The 22,157-nt window shown below is 40.2% G+C and overlaps 1 protein-coding gene across 18 annotated transcripts in view; it reads left to right on the top strand.

Annotated features, from left to right (window-relative positions):
* The window catches only part of mycbp2 (MYC binding protein 2, E3 ubiquitin protein ligase), a 63,638-nt gene extending 42,736 nt beyond the window's left edge, over positions 1-20,902 (top strand). For 13 of the 18 annotated variants that reach the window (XM_015404605.1, XM_015404599.1, XM_015404602.1 and 10 more), the window contains 29 exons: positions 362-466; positions 1,933-3,567; positions 3,651-3,820; positions 3,903-4,150; positions 4,257-4,424; positions 6,442-6,599; positions 6,680-6,879; positions 6,975-7,124; positions 7,213-7,373; positions 7,459-7,615; positions 7,704-7,928; positions 9,111-9,176; positions 9,309-9,548; positions 9,646-9,735; positions 9,825-9,905; positions 10,013-10,279; positions 13,996-14,279; positions 14,373-14,469; positions 14,550-14,669; positions 14,745-14,846; positions 14,929-15,057; positions 15,227-15,359; positions 15,468-15,571; positions 17,711-17,899; positions 17,979-18,086; positions 18,207-18,416; positions 18,496-18,603; positions 18,742-18,907; positions 19,574-20,902. In XM_015404605.1, coding sequence (XP_015260091.1) covers positions 362-466; positions 1,933-3,567; positions 3,651-3,820; positions 3,903-4,150; positions 4,257-4,424; positions 6,442-6,599; positions 6,680-6,879; positions 6,975-7,124; positions 7,213-7,373; positions 7,459-7,615; positions 7,704-7,928; positions 9,111-9,176; positions 9,309-9,548; positions 9,646-9,735; positions 9,825-9,905; positions 10,013-10,279; positions 13,996-14,279; positions 14,373-14,469; positions 14,550-14,669; positions 14,745-14,846; positions 14,929-15,057; positions 15,227-15,359; positions 15,468-15,571; positions 17,711-17,899; positions 17,979-18,086; positions 18,207-18,416; positions 18,496-18,603; positions 18,742-18,907; positions 19,574-19,689 — 5,987 coding nt within the window. In that variant the 3' untranslated portion in view covers positions 19,690-20,902. The remainder of the gene's footprint in view (positions 1-361; positions 467-1,932; positions 3,568-3,650; positions 3,821-3,902; positions 4,151-4,256; positions 4,425-6,441; positions 6,600-6,679; positions 6,880-6,974; positions 7,125-7,212; positions 7,374-7,458; positions 7,616-7,703; positions 7,929-9,110; positions 9,177-9,308; positions 9,549-9,645; positions 9,736-9,824; positions 9,906-10,012; positions 10,280-13,995; positions 14,280-14,372; positions 14,470-14,549; positions 14,670-14,744; positions 14,847-14,928; positions 15,058-15,226; positions 15,360-15,467; positions 15,572-17,710; positions 17,900-17,978; positions 18,087-18,206; positions 18,417-18,495; positions 18,604-18,741; positions 18,908-19,573) is intronic. The other 5 variants (XM_015404614.1, XM_015404612.1, XM_015404601.1 and 2 more) reach the window with 3 other exon arrangements.
* The last annotated feature ends 1,255 nt before the right edge of the window (positions 20,903-22,157 follow it).

Genomic DNA, 22,157 nt, shown 5'->3' with positions numbered 1-22,157 from the left:
CCACCAAACACCACGGATTTGGCAATCAAACCATTTATTTAAAAGATACTTCAAATAAAAGTTGTAGTGTTCTTCCCCATTTAATTGTCATTTATTTAAGAGCTCCAACGAAAAAGTCTGTTTTCATGATATCCACAGGCCTCTATATTTCCCTCTTATAAGTGTTTGTTTCGTCATGTTCCAACTCAATCTTCCCATCGATTTATGTGTCGTTCCTTTTTCCTGGTTTGCCTTCAGCTGTCTGACCCCTGTTGCCTTCCTCTTTATTCCCTCTCTCTTTCTGTCCATCTTGTCTTCCTTTCTTTCTGTCTTGCATTTCGTGTCTGGCTTGTTTACCTGCTCCACTGTTTTCCCGCTGTAGATGGTTCATCTCGCAGCCTTGCTTCTCGTGAGAGTGTGCACAAAAGCAGTGTGTCGGTGGCTGGTCATGGTAGTGCTCTCTCATCTCTCGCTCTAAGGCAAAAGGGTGGGTAATCACATAATGCATGGTCCCCCCCCCCAGACTCCATAGAGGGTGGGTACGACCTTTCTTCAAAATGAATGAGGACCTTTTCTATTTATCTTAAAATGAAACAGTTTTTGGCATCTTGGTCACCTAATTAATCTCTGGCTCAGGTCTTTAATATAAATATAGAACAATTTTCCTCTCTGCTGAAGACATAAAAAGAGGTTAAATCTTTTTTAGTTGTAGAAGTAAAACCTCACACTGAACTTTTAACTTTTATTCATTGTAGGAAATATTTCCATGTTAAGAAATATTTGTTTTTTTTTACCGAAATTCCCAGTAACACTTATTGGTATGTTTGTCAGTAATACCAACAAGCCTCATCTACCAATAGGGCAGCGTTTATTTTTCTGGTTTATCATTTAATCTGGTTGAAACGGGATTAGATAGAAACAGGAATTTTGCCTGTTTTATTCACATTACTGCTCAGTTTTTAGTTTCTTTTTTTTTTTTTTTTTGAGGAATTGGATCTGACAACAGAGAAGAATATTTAATTCATTTATGGCATTTGGTAAACCTTTTCTGTACTTTGGATCGCAGAAAAACTTTTGGATTATTATTATTATTTTTTAAGTTGGTGGCACATTCCTTAAATTTTCATGTAAAAAGGTTTTTTACTCTCTATTAGGATTCCAAGGGCCTTTTGAAAGACAAGCAACCCACAGCATTACAGATCCTCCATATTACTTTTACAGTGGACATTTATTATTTTTTCCATAAACTTGTTTTGAGTTTTGGTTCCTAAAAAGCTTTAGTCCTGATCTCACCTGTATACAAAGTTCCAGTTGAGTTCAATAGATTCATTCTGTTTACATTTGTAATTGTAGGACAAAAAGAGCCAATTAACAAACTGATACTTTTCTTGTTTTCACCCACCTTTACCTTTCTCACTGGCTTTATAAGTGGGAAGACAAGTATGGGTCCCCGTCTATCGATTTGATTTTCTAACTAAACTAAAAGTTTCCTGTAACATTTATTTCTTAACATGGGATTTCCTCCTTAAATATAAACAAAATGTAGATGCAAATTACTATAATGCTGTAAATGCTATGTAGATTCTAGGTGTTCTCAGCTTCTAATAGATTTATCTATATCCAATATTAAGGAGCAGTCATATAACTGAATTGGTAGCCATTGTCCATCAGTGCGTCCATTCTTCATTAGTTGTCCTCATTCATCACATTCTTCTCTGATTAATCAGAACTGCCAAAAATAGTTTGTGTGTATTTTTTTTACCTTTATTAATCTTAAATTTAACATTCTTCATATTCAAGGCTTTGGTTTTTTTATTCTATTGTTTCTTTCTGTTCATCTTTACTATTTGCTGGTGTTGGTTTTTGTTTAATGATGTTTTATCAGAGAATCGGTCTGAGCATTGATGCTGCCGTGGATCATGTTGTCTCTGTGTTTGAATCAACCATGTTTAGGTGAACGGGGGAATCTGATGTCCGGTGCACGCTCCATGTCCCAAAGCAGCAAACAGCGGCAGGAGAACCGCTCCCCAAAGCATGAGAGCCGGCGCTCCTCTGAGCAGGGCCGGGTGAAAGCGAGCGAGGGCGGACTCTCAGCCAGCGAAGCCCTCATCCTGCGGTCTGACACAGCCAAGCTTAGAAGCGACTCTCACAGCCGCTCCCACTCACCCAATCACAACACTCTCCAGGCGCTAAAGGCAGACGGTAGAACCTCTGGGATTCGGGCCGAGTCGCCGAACCCGGGCTCTCGCTCTTCTTCTCCCAAACAAAAAGGCGTTTCTTCATCGGGACGATCCAGTCCCTCAGGAAACGTATCCCAGCTCTCCTCTTCAAGCCACCATGACAAAAACCTCCCTCCCAAAGTCAGCCCTTCTTCTAAAGCAAAGCCCCTCGACCCCCCCAGGGAGAGATCCAAGTCAGACTCGTACACTCTTGATCCAGACACACTAAGAAAAAAGAAGATTCCTCTTACAGAACCGCTCAGGGGCAGATCTACCTCTCCTAAATCTAAACTGTCTCCTAAAGATCCTAATAAAGAGGTGATCAGTAATACAGAGAACCGTGCTCCATCCCCACATGTGACCCAGGAGAACCTCCATAGTGAGGTAGTGGAGGTTTGCACCTCTAGCGCTCTCCTCTCCAACGAGGACATCAACGATGAGAATGTGGAGCTCCGTAATTCGGATGAAGGCTCATGTAAAGTCCACTTCAGCATTGGCAAAGCTCCGGTCAAAGAGGAGCTGGAGAGCCGCTCCTCACCCAAAGTCAGCCGCAAGGCATCCAGCCGGCACACGCGTCCCAAGAAAGACAAATCCGGGCCTCTGTTCAAAGCCGAGAGCACGTCAAGAGTCACTGAGCCCGTCAAACAAGCTATGTCCCCTTCGGTTGCTGAATGTGCCCGTGCTGTTTTTGCCGCGTTCCTTTGGCATGAGGGGATCGTCCACGACGCCATGGCCTGTTCTTCCTTCCTCAAGTTTAATCCCGACTTAACCAAAGAGCAAGCCCCCATTCGTAACTCCTTGGGAGGACAGGGGCCCGAGGAAAAAGAGAGCAAGTTAAAAAATCGCCACTCCTTGGAGATTTCCTCTGCACTCAACATGTTTAATATCGCTCCCCACGGCCCAGACATCTCCAAAATGGGCAGCATTAACAAAAATAAAGTGTTATCCATGCTGAAGGAGCCTCCGCTCCCAGAAAAGTGCGAGGATGGGAAAGGAGAGACCTCGTCCTATGAGATGGCATCTCATCCCTGCCTGAGGCCAAAGTCAATCTTGCCGTTAACCTTACAGCATTTAGTGGCGTTCTGGGAGGACATTTCAATGGCCACCATCAAAGCAGCTACACAGAACATGATCTTTCCCAGCCCAGGGTCCAGCGCCATCTTAAAGAAGAAGGAGCATGAAAAGGACAGCAAAAAGGCAAAGAAGGAGAAGAAAAAGAGGGAGAAGGCGGAGGTACGTCCAAGAGGAAATCTGTTTGGAGAGATGGCTCAGCTCGCCATGGGCGGACCAGAGAAAGACACCATCTGTGAGCTGTGTGGGGAGTCTCATCCTTACCCCGTCACCTACCACATGAGACAGGCTCATCCAGGTGAGAAGAGAAATCTTTTTCCTGACGTTCCAGATGTGGATCAGGCTTTTTTTAAACAAACTTGTGCTGCATTTCCATGGCAGGTTGTGGCCGTTATGCCGGGGGTCAGGGCTACAACAGCATCGGCCATTTCTGTGGAGGCTGGGCTGGAAATTGTGGAGATGGAGGCATTGGAGGCAGCACCTGGTATCTGGTGTGTGATCGCTGTCGGGAGAAATATCTCAGAGAAAAGCAGAGTGCAGCCAGGGAAAAGGTAGCAGAGCAAGACTATGAGCTAAAACGGTCATCTCTGTTTTTTTATTATTTAAATAAATACAATCAATATTGTTTTAAAGGTGAAACAGTCGAGGAAGAAACCTCTGCAGGTGAAGACCCCGAGAGCTCTACCAACCATGGAGGCCCACCAGGTGATCCGAGCCAACGCGCTGTTCCTGCTGTCCCTCAGCAGCGCAGCTGAGCCCAGCATGCTGTGTCACCATCCTCCCCGACCCCTTCACTCACAGCTGCTCCCCAGCCTAAAGGAGGGCGTCTCAGAGGAACTTCCTAATAAAATGGGCTGCTTATACCTACAAACACTAGCGAGGTAGTTAAAGACCCCATCATTCGATCCTCCAGCACAAAGAAAAGTGCCGTAATAATGTTTATTGGTCATTTTTGTTTCATTCTGGGTTTCTTTTCTTTTGTTTCAGGCAACACACTGAGAACTTTGGAGCTTATCAAGATGACAACCTCTTCCAGGATGAGATGAGGTATCTGCGGTCTACATCTGTACCTGCGCCCTACATCTCTGTTACACCTGACGCTTGTCCCAATGTGTTTGAGGAACCAGAGAGTAATATGAAGTCCATGCCCCCAAGGTAAAATAAAAACAAAAAACAATCCCTGTCATGTAGTGAACAAACTCTGCTCATGCCAGAAATTAACATACTCCTTAGACTTGTTCAGATTTTGTCTTATTACAACGACAAACATTGAAGTAATGATGGAAAACATTAATCAGATTGATCAATTATTGAAATAATTATCACCTAATTTGGTAATTAAATCATTCCCTTGAGGTTAAAAGACTAAAAAAGGCAATTTGCTGAACCCCTCTGAGCAGTGATGAAGCTCAAACAGTAAAAAAAAATATGTCAACATTTTTAATTCAAGGTAAAAAAAATCAATGCTCACAACTTTGCATGTTCATTGAAAATGTAAGGACATATGAATTATATTACAGTATGATTCTGTCAGCATTGAATTGAGTTTTGTTTTTATAAGTTTTTGCCATTTTCAATCCATTTAAATAGTCTTCAGGTTTTTCCTAACCTGAAGACGTTATTGAGGGATTTTTACACTGCTCAAAAAAATTAAAGGAACATTTTGAAAACACATCAGATCAAAAAATCATGCTGTTTATTTGTACTGATATGGACTGGGTGATTGGTTAGGAACAAAAGGGCTGATTCAAAGAAACCCCAAAAATTACAGTGAAAAACTTATGCGACAGGCTAGTCCATTTTGCTGAAATTTCATTGCATCAACTCAAAATGGTATCTCCTGGAATCTCCTCCATGCTCTTGAGATTGTGCTGGGAGACGCAGCAAACCTTCTGGCTATGGCACGTATTGATGTGCCATCCTGAAGGAGTTGGACTGCCTGCATAACCTCTGTAGGGTCCAGGTAGCGCCTCATGCTAACAGTAGTGACAGTAAATTGAGCCAAATGCAAAACTGGTGAAAGACAGTCAGAAAAGATGAGGAGGGGTAAAACTGTCAGTGGCCTCCACCTGTAAAACCATTCCTGTTTTGATGGTCATCTCGTTGTTGCCCCTCTAGCGCACCTGTTGTTAATTTCATTAACACCAAAGAGGCTGAAACTGATTAACAACCCCCTCTGCTACTTACCTGACCAAATCAATATCCCAGAAGTTTAATTACCTTGATGCTTTACTTTGATTACAAAGTGATCCTTTAATTCTTTTTGAGTAGTGTATTTTGAATAAATGAATTAGCTGAATTCCTAAAAGATTGCTGCAGCATCAAACTTAATAGCATTCTTGGACTCAGCAAGTTTAACCTTTATAAAAAAAATGTAAAAAAGTAGTAAGAGTAAAGACAAGTGTATTAAGATAGCCTTAAGAAGTCCCATTTTAGTTTGCAAGCATTTAAAAGAACGTTCCTGGGGTCAATTAAAAACCAAAAGGGAACTTTTATGGCATGAATTTTACATCTTCCTGGTAAAACATGGCATGGAGGTTGCAGTGCTATACTATGGGGGGTGATCTTTATCAACAGGAAAGCTGGACAGATTTGATTGGAAAATGAAAATAGAGGATCTTGACTCTTCTCGCCGGACAGGGTCCCTAAATATACAGCCTGAATGTTTAGATCAGGCTTCCTTAATTCTGGTGTCCTGCACCTTTTATATGTGCCTCTGCTTCCACACCTGAATCAAATGGCTGAATTGCCCCTTCGGGATGCAGTCAAGTTCTTCAGAATCCTGCTAATGACCTTGTTACTTGATTGGAATGATCAGAACTCATTCGGACTGAGAACATGTGTGGGAACTTGAAAATGTGCATTATTTATGTTAACAAGTCCAGCCTGAGTTTAAGCTTTAAGCTACAAAACATTGGTGCACAAAGGCTGAAATCACCTGTCAACTACGCTTCCTTAAATACTCTTTCAACTTAATGATTTTAACATTGCAATATGTGAGAGTTCGTTAAGTATTAGTATTTTACAAGACACTGATTTGGTTAGAATCCATCCGTCTCAAAGTACGACTTAATTGAGCCGTTAACAATCCTAAACTGAACCGAAACTTAAGTTGAGGTCTTTCAGGATAGGGTAACCAAGTGCTGCCTTCTGTTTCTTGTTTTCCTTCTAGTCTTGAAACCAGTCCGATTACAGACAGTGACACTGCAAAGCGCACAGTTTTTCAGAGGTCTTACTCTGTTGTGGCCTCAGAGTACGACAAGCAGCATTCACCGTCACCAGCCCGGGTCAAAGCCGTCCCCAGGCGGAGGGTTCATAGCGGAGATGCAGGTAGACTAACACAGGTGGTTTGTTTTGCTCAGACTGAGTTGTAGCGTCTTTTTAACATCACCGCTCCCTTTTCCACATAGAAGTAGGCTCCTCCCTGCTACGGCACCCGTCTCCCGAGCTATCCCGGCTGATCTCTGCTCACGGCTCACTCAGTAAAGGGGAGAGGAATTTCCAGTGGCCTGTTCTGGCTTTTGTTATCCAGCACCACGACCTTGAAGGCCTGGAGGTGGCAATGAAGCATGCTCTGAGAAAGTCTGCCTGCAGGGTGTTTGCCATGGAGGTACTGATGTTGTGGCTGCGAAATCTTCCCTTTTCAAAGCTGAGTCAGATTTGCATCAATTGACCTTTTTTTTTTCTAATTTCTTTTCCCACCAGGCGTTCAACTGGCTGCTGTGCAACGTAATCCAGACCACCTCCCTCCATGACATTCTTTGGCATTTCGTAGCCTCTCTCACACCTTCGCCCTGTGAGCCAGAGGATGAGGAAGATGAGGAGAATAAGGGGAACAAAGAAAATGTTGAGCAGGTAAGACTGGCTTAGAGCTAGGAGCCATGTCATCTTTCTTTTTATCTTTAAAGTTCTCTAATAAGGAGTATCTCCATGCTTTCTTTAGGAAAGAGACCTTGGTGTATGTGAACATCCTCTGTCAGACATTGTGATCGCTGGGGAGGCAGCCCATCCGCTCCCCCACACTTTTCATCGTCTTCTCCAGACAATCTCTGACCTCATGATGTCACTTCCTAGTGGCAGTGCACTGCAGCAGATGGCGCTAAGGTAAATCTCTGGTTCAAGTTGAAATAAGTTGTATTATGATCCTAGACACAAATGTCAAATTTTGTTTTTTGTGTCTTATCTTTAGATGCTGGAGTCTCAAATTTAAACAGTCCGACCACCAGTTCCTCCATCAGAGCAACGTCTTCCATCACATCAACAACATCCTGTCCAAGTCGGACGATGGAGACAGCGAGGAGAGCTTCAACATCAGTGTGCAGTCCGGATACGAAGCAATGAGCCAGGCAAGAACACGCCCAGCTCTAGCCCCTATTGTTCCTCATCCGCTGTGCTTAAAAACCTGCTGGAAATTTGTTGTTGTTTTTTTTACAGGATCTCTGCCTGGTAACCTGCTTGAAGGACCTTACTAGTGTGGTAGACATTAAGACGTCCAGTCGCCCTGCCATGATCGGCAGCCTAACGGATGGCTCCACAGAGACCTTCTGGGAGTCTGGAGATGAGGATAAAAATAAGACCAAAAGCATCACTTTTAGCTGTGTTAAAGGCATAAATGCTACCAAAGTTTCTGTTCACGTGGACAACTCCAGAGACATTGGGGTAAGGAACAACAAACTTGACATTTTGGTGCTAAAAAAATAACAATGTTTTGTTAGATAATATGTAAAATCTGTAGGGTATCTGTAGTGACCAATGATGGAAAAGTAGGGCTTTAGTGGAGATAAAATGGCTAATTGAAGGTTTTTATATTTCCAATGTACTATCCTTTTTTATTGAAATACATTTTTTCAACGTTTTGAATTTAAAACACATGCCTTTAGTAATGAGCAGTTATTTGGGTGTAATAACAGTTTAGTCCCTGTAGATTTTGCAGATTTTTCTAGTTAGTGAACGACACGTCAGTCTTTCTTAAAGAAATGACTGAAACATCAGTCACATTTGTACAGCTTCTGTGAGGAGACTGCTGCCAATTTTCTTGGACCAATTTTTGAGGAATACTGCTGATTAATATTGTACAGATTGAATCCTTCTACCTTGCAGCACCTTTAGAAAGGTGATCTCAATGCTTACATCTAAATATTAATGTGTATTTTGCGTGTATTTTGGTAACGCTTCCACATGAATTTACAGCCAATTTTTTAATTTAATTTCCTTCATCTTTACTCTGATAAAACTGTTCTGGATAAATCCAGACTTTTCCAGTCTGAAGTTTTTACCAATTTAATCTTTCATAACAGGTTTTCAGTTAACAAACACACAATTATTTAAGGAAGAACTAAGCCCTTAAATATATAGTCAAGACTTTATACTTCCAATATCTATTGTTTAAGGTTTTTTTGTACAATAAATCTGTTATTCTCTTCTTTCATGCTGGAGTAGTCCTGATGTACCCTCTGTTTTATGTTACTCTTTATACTAACCCCTTTTTAGAAAAAATAAAAGCAATCTGTAGAATAATGCTAGCATTCTATCTCTCTTCAGATAACTTCAGAACTTTTTTTCATGCAACATTTACCACATATCTCCTGCTTTATCATAATATTTAAAGAAAACGTTTCAGCTACTATCAGTTTTTTACCTGAATTTGACTGTAAAAACCTTTGTAAAAGGTGGAAAATGCTTCTGTACCCATTAATGGAATTGTGTGTCAAGCCTATAAACTAGTTTTGCAAACTATTCCCATGAAAAATAGCCAAGCAGCAGCCTGAACTGCAATAGTGCAAAATATGTGTTATATTATGGTTTTATGTGAATTTGTGTTTTTTTCTCTTATGCAAACAGAACAAAGTCACATCAGTGACATTTCTTTGTGGGAAAGCAATAGAGGACCTCTGCAGAATTAAGCAGGTATGAGCAGTTTACCCATTGAGAAATCATTTTAGAAATATGTCTGCACTCTTAGATGTCGTTCCTTCTCATAAGAAAAACAGATTGGATAAAAACTAAATGATGAGTCCGATTTTTTTTTTTTAACTAAAGGTTGACCTTGACTCGCGCCACATGGGCTGGGTTACGAGTGAGCTCCCTGGAGGCGATTATCATGTGATCAAAGTGGAGCTAAAAGGCCCCGAAAACACTCTGAGGGTTCGTCAAGTCAAGGTTCTTGGCTGGAAGGAGGGCGAGAGCATCAAGATCCTTGGACAGATCTCAGCCAGCATGGCTCAGCAGAAAAACTGTGAGGCCGAGACGCTTCGAGTTTTCCGGCTCATCACCTCACAGGTCAGTCACTGTGGCTCATTTTCAGGTCTTGCAATCGTGTTGCTTCTAGAGTTTACATTTATTTAAAACTGGGTGTGTAAATCTTCTTTACTCTTAGGTTTTTGGCAAGCTCATCTGTGGAGATGCAGAGCCAACCCCAGAGCAGGAGGAGAAAAATCTGCTTTCGTCTCCAGAGGGAGAGGATAAGGTGTGTTGCTATCCAGCTGTTTATAGCTACCTCACCACTTCTATATATTTCCTTATTATTTTGATTATATATATATATTTTGTGAACAGGCACCATCTGATGCAGACCTTAAGGAGCACATGGTGGGAATAATCTTCAGCAGAAGCAAACTAACCAATCTGCAGAAACAAGTAAACAAGAACTGTCAAACCATTAAATAACCATTCATCCCCAGTAAAACGTGGGAAAGCAATCAGAACATCACCAACCAAGTAAATCTGCTGCCTTTTATTTCCAGGTGTGCGCACACATTGTTCAGGCAATCCGCATGGAAGCCACACGTGTTAGGGAGGAGTGGGAGCATGCCATCTCTAGCAAAGAAAACGCCAATTCCCAGCCCAGCGACGACGATGCCTCATCTGACGCCTACTGCTTCGAGCTCCTCTCCATGGTCCTGGCTCTGAGCGGCTCCAATGTGGGCCGCCAATATCTGGCGCAACAGCTCACCCTCATGCAGGACCTGTTTTCTCTCCTGCACACTGCTTCTCCGAGGGTACAGAGACAGGTGGGCATGAACAAAAACACACATATTTTTTTTTCTTTTATTATCCATGTCATTTCTACATATCCTAACACATTGTGAATTTCCACAATGGTATTTCCATGCTTCCACCAGCTGGTGGTTAGGTGAACTGCATCATACGTAGCACTGGTTTGAATCACATGTCGCTTTGTATGTTGGAGAGTAATAAATTAGAAGGGTTGAATCATAGCAAACACTTACTGTCACCTATTAATTTAGCTCTTATATCATTGGGTTACACATGATCCATGATGCCTAAGACCTTGATGTTGCTTTTTATATTTGAACACATTAAAGTTGTTGTATGAAAAGGGGAAGGGGGTTCTGATCACGCATACCCAGTGGTCGAGTTGTAAAAAAAAAAAAAAAAAAAAAAAAGAAGGGGGATGCTAAAATTTTTTTGTTTGTTTTTGGAAGCATACATAGCCTAATTAATATATTATATTAACCTAAAGCACTATGCATGGTATGGTTGTTACATGTCAGGTACGCTGGTCATTGACCTTAACCATGGCACCTTACAGTAGAACTGCAGTCAGTCACTGGACTGGCATGGCTATCACTGCCCCTACATAGTTGGGGACTAATTTCCCACTGTATTGAGCTTCATAGTCATGGTAGGCCTCTTCGTTAATTTTACTTTGGAAAATCTTTTGGCAATGAATATGTTAAGATTTGGAACAAAAACACATAAAAGATTGCAAATGAATATCTGATACTATCAAGTATTTTTGTATTCAAATTCAATTAATTAAGTTCAAACAGCTGAAATAATATTCAAAATCTGAAAAAAAAAGTGCTAACAAATTCAGATACATTAGAATTAGCCTGAAAATGAAATAAGCCTGTATGAAATATAATAATTTTACTCACCTTTCATTCATTTAGAGTATTTATTTTATAAAATAGATTGTTCGTTAGAAAACCAGTATTGCTTCTATTGGCTAATTTAAAGTAAGCTATGCTACATGCTGGTTATGAATGAGTTAAAACTATTCTAACAGGTCCGTCAAACTAAGCTGTTTACCATTGATTGGACAACAGGCATTATCTAGCATCTTATAGCGTCTTTTTGGACAGCCAATAGCGGCCTTTCTTGCTGGGGAGTTGGCAACACTCGTGAAGGGATGAGAGGAGCAGAAAAGAGATGCTATTGAAGAAAAGTTCTAAATTTTGACAAAAAGAGTGTTTAAATATATGAAAAACGTTATAATTAAATTTAAATGGGTCTTCTTACAGTTGACAAAGTTGTTGTTCTCCGTACATCCCATACTGCTGAGTAGGGGTGTAAATCGCATCCATCATGGCGATTCGAATCAGTATCGATTTCCTGAACCAACGATTCGATTCTTTTAAATACTCAAGAAAACACCACGATTCGATTAATCTATTAATTTCTTTTTTTTTTTTTTACACCTTACAGGCTAAACAAAGTTTCAAGTTTGAAATAAATCAATGAAAGCTGTAATATTGTTATGCATTTTTTTTTTTTTTAGAAACAACAGCAAATAACAGAAGTAGAAAAGTTGCATCAAAAAAATACTGCAGAAAATCAGTGCAACACACTGCTGTAAGAGTATAACCAGGAAGCGAGGTAGGAGGGCAAAATAGATTTAGCACCACCGCAGCACTGGAGGGAGAATTACGCCCAGGAGCAAATGGATAAAAATAGACCGGAGGAAAAAAAAAAACATGAACCAATCCCCTGTCGGACATGTCGATACAAAACGATTATTTACACACGTACTGCTGAGTTCTTTCTATATTGTGGCATTTTGAAACAATTTTTTCAAGTAAGAGCCAGCACCATTGCAGCCACGCAAAATTCTGCAGGCAACTGTTAGGACAGCTCAGTGACAGCACTAGGGGGATATTTCATAATTGGGATATTAAAAAGATATAGTTTTGACTAGTTCAAATTAACTGAAATGCCTTTGATTATAATTCCGGATGTGTGAAACTTTAAATGACAAATCAGATTATGTAATTTAAGATATCTCAAAATGCATTTTGACTCTCCAAAATGTGATTAAAGACATCTTGAATTGTTATTTTTCCTTAGACATAGTATATAATTATAAATTAAGGGCAGTCAAAATTTAGTAAATAATATTTGTCTATTCTATTAAAATCTCTATCGCTATAATGGGTCTGTATTATGAGTTGTTTCAGAGGGCCCCATGCCTGTCTTTGCCTAGGGCCCCAAATTTCCTAAATCCGCCCCTGCTTCGATTCTCTCCTCCGGGTTTCATCTGTTGTGCCGAGAAATACCTCCCGTCACGGGAGTGCGCATCACCCTAAGCTCACGCCCATTGGTGAGAAAATGGATTTAAATACGAACGAAAAGGGAATTTTTTAAACATATTCTTAATGTTTTCATATTTCTTATACATGGATGCCTTAAAATTGATAGTTTTGTTGGAGAGATAAATTCAAATTAATAGGATTTTACTTGTATGGAGACACGTTTCAGTCGATGTGCTACAGTCAGTGTGCAATGAATAAATTCTCTGCTCAGTGGATGCCAATTACCGATTTTGTTATCAACACCATTCTAGATCATTTCTGACACTTTATTTGTTTAAACTTAGAACCTGGAACCCGAGGAAGATTCCCTCCCCTCCTTATTTTCACATTCCCCCAAATCGTGTTGTCTTTGACGCTTGGCTGTGATGCTGTTCAGAACAGCGCAGGCTGTGATCTACTCGCAGCCTGCCAAATGTTGAATGGGCAACATTATTGCCATTATTGTTAATATATGATCGAAGCTAACACATTTAGTGATAAAATGTCAAAGAGGATGGTATGGGGGAATGGTCATTTTAGAAGGGGGAGGATTTTTAAGACTTTTTAAGAAGGGGGGTGCCATCCCCCTTCATCCCCCCTCAACTCGAGTACTGCTCATACCTTTGAGTCTGTTTTTTTTGGTTTAATATTATTACTTTATGCATTATGGAGGCAGCTGTCTTTCACTGAAGGATGTTTCCGTGATGTAACCGTGTCATTCATAGGGTAGTAAATAGAGCTGGTCTTCCTGATCAACCCTAACAACCTAATTCTCTTAATAAGCTGATGACCACACCATATATATAATTGTTGATGCCATAACAGTATCAAAAAAGGACTCTGGTATCAAATAGCAGCGAAACATTGGGCCTTAACTTTCTCTATTTATTTCCTATCGTGGTCTCCTAAGTGTGCGCCACATCAGATTCAATAAACACTCTTAACTTCAGACAACTTTGTACATAATCCTCGCTAATATGATGCAGTCCACCCTGTGCATAAGTGAGGGCATTGATGAGATTTTAAAACCTGCATAATTACAGCCCCTATAATTACATTTAACGCTATGACATCCAGCGCTTTTCAGACGGTGTTCATTCATCTTGAAAATGAAGAGGAGCGACTTTAGCAGTTTGAAGATCGAGGTTCTACTGACTGAGAGCTATAAAAAGCACTTGCAAACAGAATCACATTATTGAATCATATCAGTGGTTGAGGGTTTGAATTTAAGGGAGCATAATGCTTTATAGGTGTTCAAGACTCGTCTGCTTTATCGTTTTTATAAAAAAAAAAGGTCCAACCCCATCCACTCTTTGCTCAAATTCCCATTGCAAATTCATACTCAATCATAAGCTTAAATCCACCTTGCCTACTAGCTATGAACATTTAGCGAATTACCTTTCTCGTCTCAGGTGACGTCTTTGCTCCGACGCGTCCTACCCGAAGTGACGCCAGTCCGCCTCGCCAGCATCATAGGAGTGAAGGCTCTCCCCCCAGCAGACATCAGCGACATTATCCACTCCACAGAGAAGGGCGACTGGAACAAGCTCTGCATCCTCGACATGTTCCTGGGCTGCATCGCCAAGGCCCTCACCGTGCAGCTTAAAGCCAAAGGCACCACCATCTCCGGGACGGGCGGCACCGTTGCCGGAAAGGGTGTCACAACCGTCACTCTTCCCATGATCTTTAACTCCAGGTACGCGGTTTTCTGGTAAATTATAAGTAACCTTACTTAGCAGTGCTTTTTTGTTTAATTCTTTCCGTTTTCATCCTCTGCTTTTGCACTCAGCTACATCCGCAGAGGTGAGAGCCATTGGTGGATGAAAGGGTCCACGCCTCCACAGATCGCTGAGATCATCATAAAGCTGGTCAAAGATATGGCAGCTGTGAGTGTTTGCTTCTCTCAGTTCTGGTTTTGTATTAAATTCATTGCACCGATTGAACTAATACACATTATTGTTGCTAGGGCCACCTGTCAGATGCCTGGTCCAGGGTGACCAAAAATGCAATTGCAGAGACCATCATTGCTCTGACTAAAATGGAGGAGGAGCACCGCTCTCCTGTTCGCTGTATAGCAACAACAAGGGTAAGAAAGCTAAAAAAAAGCCTAAACTAGTGATTATTTATGGTGCTGTAATCATTTACTCCTGTTTTTCCTCAGCTGTGGCTGGCCTTGGCATCGTTGTGCGTGCTGGACCAGGACCACGTCGACCGGCTTTCGTCCGGTCGCTGGATGGGTAAAGACGGACAGCAGAAGCAGATGGTGAGAGAGTTATAAATAAGATCTAGTGTGTGTGAAGCTAATGGAGAGGGTAATAATGTATTCCCTTCTCTGCCACCTACAGCCCATGTGTGACAATCATGACGACGGCGAAACAGCAGCGATCATCCTGTGTAACATATGCGGCAACCTTTGCACCGACTGCGACCGCTTCCTTCATCTGCACCGACGCACTCGCTCCCACCAGAGACAGGTTGGTTAGAAGTTTGCATTAATGTTTGCATATTTAGATTTTTCTTCGTGAACAATAGTATAAGTATAAATGGGATGTTTTAAATGTTTCTGCTTTTAATGCTAAGCGTTTACTAGGTGGCCATCTTGTTAGCTGGTCGTTTTCAGCATTGTGTTCCACTGTGCTTCAGGTGTTTAAGGAGGAAGAGGAGGCAATTAAAGTTGACCTCCATGAAGGGTGTGGGAGAACCAAGCTCTTCTGGCTTATGGCTCTGGCTGATTCCAAGACGATGAAGGCCATGGTGGAGTTCAGAGAGCACACGGGTAACCTGGCATATTAATCCCTGAAGAAACTTCAATGACAAAAGTTCTCAAACTTTTCCTTGCTGATTTTATGTCTTTCTCCTGCTTGCATATTAAATATTTTTGCAGGTAAACCAGCATCCAGCAGCTCAGACGCCTGCAGGTTCTGTGGTACTAGAAATGGAACCGAGCTGTCTGCAGTGGGGAGCGTCTGCTCAGACCCAGACTGTCAGGTGTGAAGCATCCACTTAACTTAATCATTCGCCTAGGCAACCATTGCCAAAATACCAAATAAAAAAACAATCACTTTGTTTTATTGCTTTCAATATAAGTTATAGTACAGATAAGGAATATAGTTTAACTGTCTTTTTTTCCTAAAATATGAAGATTTTCTGATTGGAAAGAAAACATTAAAACAAACATATTTTGAAAAGTAAGTAAATTTAACTGCTTTTTATCAGTTTTACCCTTTAAACGATATCGCAAGGCACAGGCATAGGTTTTCATAGGGACCATAGGAAAATAATACGATGTGACCTGCCTATAACCTGTATATAATTTACAATACAACATTGTTGCTGCAGTTGTCGCTGATGCTGCTCCGTTGACTGCCGGCATTGTCTTTTCCATCTCTTTAAATCAGCAGAAAAAAACAACTAAATCCTGAAACAACAGAGAGATTTTTACCATACTTGGGTAAACCTTGACAAACAGCATATTGTGTGTGTAGTGCTCATGCAATTTGTATTAATATAGCCAGAAATGCTGCTTTTCTCTTTAGACCAAACAGATGTGACCTGGTGGTCAAGTCAAGCATCAATAAAGAGTTAAAAAGTTAAATTCACTTCAAATGTATGTAACATGCCAACCTTACTCTACCTTAAACATGTGGATTTTTATTTCTAAATGACAGCTGATATGTATTAATAGTATTCAGTTAACATGCAATCTTAATTTTGGAACCGATATGCCTGGTACCTTGGATGTATTGAATAAATCAGACCAATGCCTATAAAAAGGTAAACATTTCTGCTGTTCAAGAAATGTTTAACCTAATGTAACCCAACTATAGACAGTGTATTAAAGGGAAGCGTCCCTGAGTTATTTACTAACCCAACAGGCAGTAATTTCCAGTGTAAATACTTCAATATATATATTGATATATTGCTTTCTGCTGAAGGATTCTATAATATGTAACTATTCACTATTTATCATAGAAAACATTGATACCATTAAACAGAGAAATAACCAGACCAATATGAATTTAGCAAATTAGAATTTAATGGGCTAACAAATTCTTCTTGAAACAAATTCATGTCATATTTGCCATTCATTTTCAGTATCCACAATGCATTTGTCAGACCTTATGTAAGTGGGGGCAAACTCAACATACACTCTCACACACTTAGGCTGGCTAACTTTAACTTGAAGGTCATTGTTGCAGACCTAAGTGGTGCTTGGGAGCGCAGACACCACAGATTTATCAGTCGCTTTGCTCAAAGAGCAACAAAGCCAAGTTTTAGATCTTATCATTTTCCAGAGCTCAGACTTAAATTGACATCTCCAAGACTCATCATGAAGGAGGAAGGCCACGGCTTGTCCCATAATGGCAGAGTGGTCACATCCCCCCTGGTCCTCACTTCTGATTCTATACTCCCTGCAGGACTTTGGAACAGGTCCATTATTGGCTATTGGGTTAAAAACCAGGAATTTCGTTTAAAAAGCTTAAAACATGATTTTGCCACATCTTTTTTTTTTTCCCTCTTCATTCAAACTAGTGTTGGTTATCACAACTACATCTGATTTCACAGATAGCCTAAAGCTATTAAAAAAACAGACCAGGGAAAGTGGTGTACAAATACTACTTCCTGTTAACCCTTCAGAATAAAGCTACTGAAAGTCCATCGATGTGTTCACAGTGAACATTTTTAACTCTTCTCCAGGTACTTTTAAGCATTAAGCTTTGGATGAAACATTTTTAACTGGTTTAAATGTTTTTAATGAAATGAACAACCATTTAATTTTTAATAAATGTATTTATACTTTAATTTGGTAACACTAATATTCTCAAAGATAGGACTTTCTTCAATATTGCAACCAATGCACTTATAGATGTATTAGATTGAGTCTTTAGTTTAAGGGGAACTAAGGGCTGCTTGGGTTATAGTTGTCCTGTTTTGCAGCAAACAGCCTGAAAATGTTCCTGAAACGTTTCATAGTTAAAGATAACAAGTAGAAAATTGGCTTTTCCTCTTCTCATTAAACTCTGTCAAACATATAATTATTCTGTAAAGAGCTTTACACTAAACCAAATAAAGACTTTCATTATATTTCCTAAGCCTCACCTTCTCCTTTCCTGTCAACCCTCCCAGGAGTACGCTAAGCTGGCCTGCAGTAAGACTCATCCCTGCGGACACCCCTGTGGGGGAGTGAAAAACGAGGAGACGTGCCTGCCGTGTCTGCACGGCTGCGACAAGAACGCCGGCTGCCTTAAACAGGATGCAGACGACATGTGTATGATCTGCTTTACAGAGGCTCTCTCTGCTGCTCCTGCTGTACAGGTACCTCTGAGTTTCCTTTTGATACTTACTGGCCCAATGAGCTGCTTGTTTATATTTGAGTTGTCTGTTCTGTTTGCAGCTGGACTGCACTCACGTGTTTCACCTTCAGTGCACTCGCCGCGTTCTTGAAAACCGCTGGCTTGGGCCTCGTATCACATTTGGCTTCATGCTGTGTCCCATTTGCAAGGTACTACAAATTCTTTGGGTTTGGCTTTGTTAAGAATATTACTCATCGTTTTCTTTGGTCTGCTTGCAAGATATTTTACAAAGAGATTCAATTAACTGTTTCTTGTGTTCTTCCCTGCAGAACAAAATCAATCACTCTGTGATCAAAGACCTCCTGGATCCCATTAAGGAGCTTTATGAGGATGTGAGGAGGAAAGCTCTGATGAGGCTGGAGTATGAAGGCTTACACAAGAGTGAGGCCATCACCACACCCGGTGCACGCTTCCACAATGACCCTGCAGGCTTTGCAATGAACAGATATGCCTACTATGTCTGCTACAAGTGCAAAAAGGTCCAAAATGACTGGCATGCAGAAGCTTTTTGCCACATGTTTATAATGGATTGTAAATCAACAGTCTCCTCTCTTGTAGGCGTATTTTGGAGGAGAAGCTCGCTGTGATGCAGAAGCAGGGCAAGGTGATGACTATGACCCCAGCGAACTGATCTGTGGAGCATGCTCAGATGTCTCTAGAGCTCAGGTGAGTAAATGATACCTGGAGGGATCCTAGCTTTGTGACAGCTTGTCTGATGTTTGAAATTTGTTACAAGACAAATCTGTTTGCTTTAAATCAAATACTAATCACCACTCTGCTTCCTCTCCTATCTACTTTGGGCAGATGTGCTCCAAACATGGCACAGATTTTCTGGAGTATAAATGCCGGTACTGCTGCTCTGTGGCTGTTTTCTTCTGCTTTGGAACCACACACTTCTGTAATGCCTGCCATGATGACTTCCAGAGAATGACCAGCGTTCCTAAAGAGGAGCTCCCTCGTTGTCCTGCAGGTGAGTGAATTGTTTGTCTAGAAAATGGGTCTGCAAACTTTCAAATCCAAAGCACTATTATACTCTACGTCCAGCTAAATAAGTCATTTAGAGCTGCAAATAATACATGAACTTTTAATAAAACACAACTTAATTTAAACATCTTTAAGTTTTAGTTTTTTTAGGTTTTTAGAATAAGAAAAAAAACAGAAAATGTTAAATGAAGAAGAAGCATGGCTCTTTTTTCCTATGGAATATTCTTTGAGGAAAATTATGTTACTTATTTTTCAAGCTAATGACAAAAAAAATGATTTAAAAACATATTTCTGATTTTTTTTTTTTATGTCATTCTGATGTAAAATTTCAATTCAAATATTTAAAACACCTGAAGCTTATAAACTGGTATTTTAGTATATTCAAAACTATTTCTTATTTCATAATTTTTAACCACTATAAAGAGCCATTTTAGAGGGTCCAAAGAGCCACTCCTCATATTAACAACTAAAGCATTTAATAGACTTTTTTTTGGGGACAACAAATGACTAAACAGGGAAAATATCTTAGTTTTTGTATTCTATAGATTTTCTGCCATTCAGGTTATCTTTAAAACCTCATCTTTATTTCTAACACTTAGCATTAGAAGCTAAACAGTTGGTCTTTGGTAAAACTACTGTCTCCTTGTTATAGGACCCAAGGGCAAGCAGCTGGAAGGCACAGAGTGCCCTTTGCATGTGGTCCACCCCCCGACAGGTGAAGAATTTGCTCTGGGCTGTGGAGTGTGCAGGAATGCCCACACCTTCTAAACTTTTGAGGGACTCGCTGAAAACCAGTCGGTCCACTGTGATGTTAATCGCTGCCGCCGCTGCTGCTGCAGAGGAAGAGGCTCAGCGACGAAGCTGAGCTCTGGCTTTGAGTCTCCTGGACAACGGACCAGGTTCCCGCTCCACGCCGCGAGTCGTCAGGTCTACTCTATCACCAACAGCAGGATCCAGGCTCTGCTACGAGCACAAGCTGCTCCTCTTTTGGATTCAGAGCAAACTTAATAATAAAATCCCTTTTTTTTTTTTTTAAAGAAAATCTGAAAAAGAAGAATGGAAAAAAAAAAAAGAAAATAATTTGTGACGTGTTTGCATGCAGCCGTTGTAATCCCTCGGCTTCTATAGACGTTGCACACCTCCCGATCACTGAACTGTAACCATGTAACATTGAAGATTAAATAAATTTGCTTAAACGCGACAGGATGAACGTGAGTTTAAAAAGAGTGGGGGGAAAAGAAAAAAAAAAAAAAGGAAGGGGCCATATTTCCAGCTTCCGTACAATAAATTTAAACCATTGTTGTATGTAAACTCTTTTCGTAATCTTGTACAGTATTCCCCACTGTCAAGTGCATCATTGGTCGACGGGCAACAAAAAGGTGAGTTGACTGTTAAGAATATCACTTTCCGGTTGGAAATAGTGTACGATTTATCTAATCTTGTACATAGCGATACTATTTCAAGTAGCTGTATTCCGAAGTTGCTCTCTTCACTTCAGTTTTGTTCGGTATTCTGGGTTTTGTTTTGAGCCAGAACTTTTAATGAAGTGCAATACTGGGTGTGCCTCCTATTTTGCAGCTGTTTAATCTATGGAATGTATGTCAAATAAAACCACTGTACATTTTTATACAGTGCCCCCTTCTCTTCTATTACTGTCTGAAAAAGAGGAGCCTGGCACTTGCAGTGAAAGATGGAGGATGTACATTTTGTTTTGCAGCTCTGATAAAAGCATCAAAATCCTATATAAATAAAAGAATTAAAAAAAAGTCTATGGGAGTGGTTACAGCTGAAGGATTTAAGGGTCCAGTCTTTACACCAAATACAATCTTTCACCTGAATGCTTTTTCCTAGTATGCGTCAGGGAGATTTGGAGGACAAAGTGGTGGGGGATAGAAAAGAAAAAAAGAAGCTGCTGTTAAATAAAAAGCTTATTGTGAATCTGCTCTGTAATATCTGTGGTGGATGGAGTTGAATGGTAATAAACCAGATTCTCTGTTTCACAAATTATACAATGTGTCATTGGTTTTTCATTCCTGATCCCCCCCCATAAAAACTGTTTCTGAACCTTGCGTGGCTTTAAGAAACTTTGACTTGAGTGCTACAAATGTTAGGACATTTAACCTTTGTTTCCAGTCTGCCGCAAAAAAGATAAGTGTTAAAAAAAAATGAAAAACTGTCCACATGACTTTAAGTTTTAATTCAGGTTAGCAGGTAGCTTTCAGGAAAATAGTTATCCATATAAGTATCAGCAAAGAGACCTTTTGCAATTTTTAGCCCTCTTTAAAGAGGTTTGATGTACTTTTTTCTACAAGTATGTAAGCAGTTTACTGCTTCACTGAAAAAAATCGCCATGTAACATAATTTTTGGAGAATTCCCAGTTATGAAATGTAAGGTAATTTCTACTTTTTACATATTATCAAACATTTTTGATATTTTAATTACAATTTGCATTCAGACTTATAATCTCATAATTTAGAGATTATTTGGGATAAATGGTGCTTCCATAGAAGCACCATATAGAGAGCGTTCTGACCAGCTGTCTCTCTGTGTGGTGTGGAGGCTGCAGCACCTCAGACTGGAAAAGAGAAAAGTGGTAAGAACAGCAGAGAGGATCATCAGGGCTCCTTTTCCCCCATTAAATACATTTCATCCAAGTGCTGTGTGTCCCAATGCGTAACATCATCAATGACCCCTCACACACCCACCATGGACTGTTCTCCCTGCTGCCCTCTGGGAAGAGACTTTGAAGCATCTGATGCAGGCCCAGCAGATTCTGCAACAGCTCCTTCCCCACTCCCATCAGACTGCTGAACTGTTGAGAAAACTCTAAATCATGTCACAGACTCTGTATCAAACTGAGAACACCAAACCAGAAATACTGCACATTTACATTGTATATTAATGCTCTGAACTTCCATATCAATGCGTTTTTGTACCATTTTTTTTTTTTTTTTTTATTATTCCCAAACTGTTAACATTTGATCACTGATGCACTTTATGGAATGGAAAAGTTCTGAAAGCAGTACAAAACGAAATTAAGTTTTGTATATACTATTTGTATACAACATGACAGAGTTGTCTAAGTATAAGAACAATTTAAAGTCTCAAAATTGTGATTAAACGTCAAAAAGACCGTCTTAACGTTTGAACAAACCACATAAGTGGTTTGCAATCAAAAAATTCATAAATATAATCTTCAATTAATATATCTATATATGTATGTATATGTGTATAT

This window comes from Cyprinodon variegatus, unplaced genomic scaffold (genome assembly GCF_000732505.1).
Source record: "Cyprinodon variegatus isolate N-32 unplaced genomic scaffold, C_variegatus-1.0 Scaffold1803, whole genome shotgun sequence".
In the NCBI taxonomy this organism is placed as follows: domain Eukaryota; kingdom Metazoa; phylum Chordata; class Actinopteri; order Cyprinodontiformes; family Cyprinodontidae; genus Cyprinodon; species Cyprinodon variegatus.
Note: the sequence above shows the minus strand (reverse complement) of the source record. Positions and strands in the feature narration are given on the sequence as shown.